Below are 3920 nucleotides of genomic sequence, written 5' to 3'. Positions count from 1 at the left end.
CTATCAGGCTGAACCCGCTGGGGTTGGGTCCGATGCCGCTCCGCATGGCCTCCTCAGAGGAGGCCATTTTCCAGAGCACTTCTCAATCAATTCCTCCTCCACCTCCCGCTGCCACCCGGGAACTTTCCGCCCAGCTCACATGTCATCTCTTCCTCGGCCCATTCCCGCACCCTGGCACGCTCCCCTGACAATCAGCTCTCCACCATCCCCACATCCATCAGGCTGGCTACGGCGCGCGAAGGATCCCGTAACCTCCTCCTCCCATTAGGTGCTACCCACTGAGCGCGTTTGCACCTCCCAGCCCCGTCGTGTCTCTTTTAGCTTTGAACAGCCGGGCTCAGCACAATGGCGGCAGGGCCTATGGGGCCCGGTATGCCGGAGAGTGGCGGGGCCGCGTGCTCCCGCCGGGATCCGCGCGGATTCCCGGGGCCGTGCGGATTCCCGGCGCCGCCCTCAGCCCCGCCCAGCCCGGGCGCGCGCCCGCGGCGGGGAGGGGGCGGGCGGCGCGAGGCCAGGCGGGGGCGGGGAGGGGCGAGCGCCGGCGCCCCGCCCCCCCGGCCGCGTGCCCGCGCGCGCGCCCCCCGCGCCGTGACCCATTTCGCCGAACAAAGGACTCGCGCTGGAATCTCGCTCGGCGCCGGGACCTAAAATGGCGCCGGCTCGCCCGCCCCCGCCCCTTCCGCGGGCGCCATAGAGACGAGGCGGGCGGAGCGGCCTCCCCTCGGCGCCGCTCTGTACGCGGGCGCAGCCCCGGCTCGCTGGTGCGGGAGGGAAGGCGCTGCCGCGGCATGGCGGGCGAGGGCGACTCTGAGCCGGGGAAGGTAATGGAGGGCGGGAGGGGGGACGGGCGGCGAGGGGCCAGGAGGAGATTGAGGATGATCATGAGGAGGAGGAGGAGGAGGAGGATGAGGAGGAGCTGCACGGCACACGGCTGCCCGCGGCAGCCCCGCGCTGGGGACACTGGAGGTCATTGCAGAGCAGCAGTGACCATGCCCCCACGGCTCCGCCCGCCGTTCCACCGCCCGAGGAAATAGCTAGGGAACAATACACGGAAACCCACGGCAGAACTGGGGCTCTGCCGGGCCAGGGGGGCGGGCGGGGTTTGGGCTGTGTTCCCCCGGGTCCCTCCGCGGGACTTGCTCTTGGTGGGCGAAGCACCGCGGTGAGGTTGGAGGGTTCGTGAGGCCGGTGGTCGGCAGTGGTCAGAGACATAACAAATGATGCCCAGCCTGGCAACAGGTGAGACGCTATTTTAAAAGGATGCATCACGCTGCGTGGATGTAGCAGGGATGCCTTCTTAGCCAACAACAGCAACATATCAAGTGGCTTCTTCCATATAAGAGCGCTTGAAATTACTGATCGGGAGGTTCGACCAACATAGACTACATCCTTTCTGTCTCGCTTGTACACAGGGACAGCTGATGGCTCTCCCTAGGGAACATGGATAAAACTAAAGCTGGGGATTTCCATGCTCACCATCCCCATTACCACCGTTACACAATGACTTCTCTCACGGAGTTGTCACCCTTCCACAAGCAGTTGAGCCCTGTAGTAGTCCGTCTTCAAAATCTACTTTGACCAAGTGGAATACCTTCACAACAAAATAAAACCATCACCTTTGATGAATTTTGGTACAGTTGCGCACATGATTCTTCAAGCTCTAATGAGTTAAGCACAACAGACTGAACCATATTCTCTCACCTTCCCTGACCAAAGGACGGACAGCAGAAAAATGTGCAGGGGTTACTGAGGGTCAGCTGCCTTGACCCTGACCCGTGTGCCCAGCCCCTGCCTGGACATAGGGCAAGGTCATTAATTAGTTAGGTTTATAAACATTTGTATTCAGTATTAGGTTCTCTACTACATGCTCAATTCTCCAGTAACTTAACGTTTTTCAAGCACATTTGCTTGCTTCAGGTACTAAAATGACATGGCGTGACTAACTGCATACTTGATTGTAACCTTCCTTCTTTGTTGCAATGTAACAAAAATCCTGGATTCTTAAGGGTCTTCTCTCTTCTTTTTTTGGGGAATTTAAAGGTAAGAAATTAAGCAGTTCATTTGTAATATTCACTGGAAAGGATGGATCAACACTTTTGTGCAAAACTATATGATATAAATTAATAGTTAACTCTTCCAAAAACATCCCTGATATATCTGTACCTGTTCACTTTTGGTCATCTATAAACCTGGGCGCAGTAAGTTCTCAACTAGTTATGCTTGGCTATTATGATAAGTCAGTTTTACAGTTGAGTTTGCATCATAGACTTCTACAGAAGTGATTTTTTAAATTGATGGGTTTTTCTTTTTGTTTTGTCTTACAGTCCTTTAAACTCCTGGGATTTCTTGATGTTAAAAATATCCCATGTGCACGAGAATCAGTGCTCTATGGCTCCTTGGGGGCTTTAGTTATGGGTCTTGGACATTTTTTAGCAACTAGTAAGTACTTACTCCTTTTGGGTTTTATATATATGTATTTATTTGCAAGAATATATATTTATTTGCAAGGAAAAAAACTTCCATTTGTTGTTAGGTGTTATTAATAATGGGAAGTCATACAAGTTGTTTTCTCTGACTTTTCAGAGGATTTTTTGTTTTTCTTTCAGGTAGAGTTAAAAGATCTTGTGATGTTGCAGTTGGTAGCTATATTTGCACAATGTTAGGATACTGGTATGTAAAATTCTTCTTCAATTTTGACAGGCCTATGTTGGCTGAATTGTACAACATGATCCCTGTGTTTCAGTTTTCAGAAACAGTGTTTCATGTTGGTTTTGAAACCACATTAAAAAACCTGCCTAGCAAAGCGTCCTCTTCCTTCTCCCCAAAATAGTTATCTTCTTTAAAGGAAGACATTTCACTGTGTTTGAATGTTTATGTTTATATATATTTTTAAAATTCTTCCTGTTGTTTCTTGAATTTTAAGTTATCAACTCCCCCATTTATTTCCATTTTTGCTAATTCTTTTTTCTTTTTCATACCCCATCCTTGTGTCCTAATTCCAAAGGCAGCATGCTTAATTTTACTAGCAATGTGGTTGCAACTTTTCAGCTGCCTGACTGACACTGGTTTGATCCTGCCACTCATATAAAGCAGGGAATTGTGTTTCATTTTCATCCCCTCTAGGTTTTACTGCAGGTACAACTTGGCCCAGCAAAGGATCCGGCAAAGAATGCTTAAAGAAGGAATGAAAAACAGAATTTTATTTGAAGGCAGTTATCTTGATCCAGAAAAGAAACAAACCAGCAGTGAAAGAAGTGATTCATAGGCTGCTCCGGAAGAGTTGTGGTTTCATACATCTTTGGGAGAAGGTGGTCCAAAAAAAAGTCAGTCTACACTGCAAGCCTGTGAGCTGTCTAAAACTGGTAAATCATGGTTTGCCTAGCAAATCTGAGCAGGAAATTCATAGTGAATCTGTTAAGTCGGTACAAGCCTTGCTTTGTTTCATGTATGTATGTATGTGACTGCACACATTTGGAATGACGTCCTGTTAAACATCTGGGAGCTGGCGTGTTCTTTTCAGGGTCTTGGAGGATTAATGACAGTGATTTGGGACTGCTTTAACTTCCATTATAAACAGAGTGTGGTTTGTTTTAGCAAAGTTGTAATTACATCTCATTTAAATTCAGGAAAATATTTCCATCACCTGTTGAGTAAATGTGTCCTTCAGTGCTATTATTAACAGTGCTGTTTGTGAAACAGGAATATTTGAACAGTAGGAGAAGGCTTTGCTTGTGCAAAGTGGGTGATAGGCAGCAGCCTTTGTAGGATTTCAGCTGCAGGATAACCAGATAACTTACATTGTGAAGCTGAAGAATTTCCATCTTTGTTCTGTTGGAAACTATGAATCAAGTCACACTTCAGAGCAGTCTAAACGATGTAATTAAATAATTTTTTACCTCATTAAAAATCTTGCGACTTAA

The 3920-nt window shown here is 48.4% G+C and overlaps 1 protein-coding gene across 1 annotated transcript; it reads left to right on the top strand.

Moving 5' to 3' along the window:
- Positions 1-588: 588 nt before the first annotated feature.
- On the top strand, positions 589-3920 carry LOC103821851 (cytochrome c oxidase assembly protein COX20, mitochondrial). Its single transcript, XM_030236434.2, has 4 exons — positions 589-821; positions 2325-2439; positions 2607-2670; positions 3124-3920. Exons 1-4 carry the CDS (start codon positions 789-791, stop codon positions 3263-3265), a joined length of 354 nt encoding a protein of 117 aa, XP_030092294.1. The 5' UTR covers positions 589-788; the 3' UTR covers positions 3266-3920.

Source organism: Serinus canaria, chromosome 3, assembly GCF_022539315.1.
Source record: "Serinus canaria isolate serCan28SL12 chromosome 3, serCan2020, whole genome shotgun sequence".
NCBI lineage: Eukaryota > Metazoa > Chordata > Aves > Passeriformes > Fringillidae > Serinus > Serinus canaria.
Note: the sequence above shows the minus strand (reverse complement) of the source record. Positions and strands in the feature narration are given on the sequence as shown.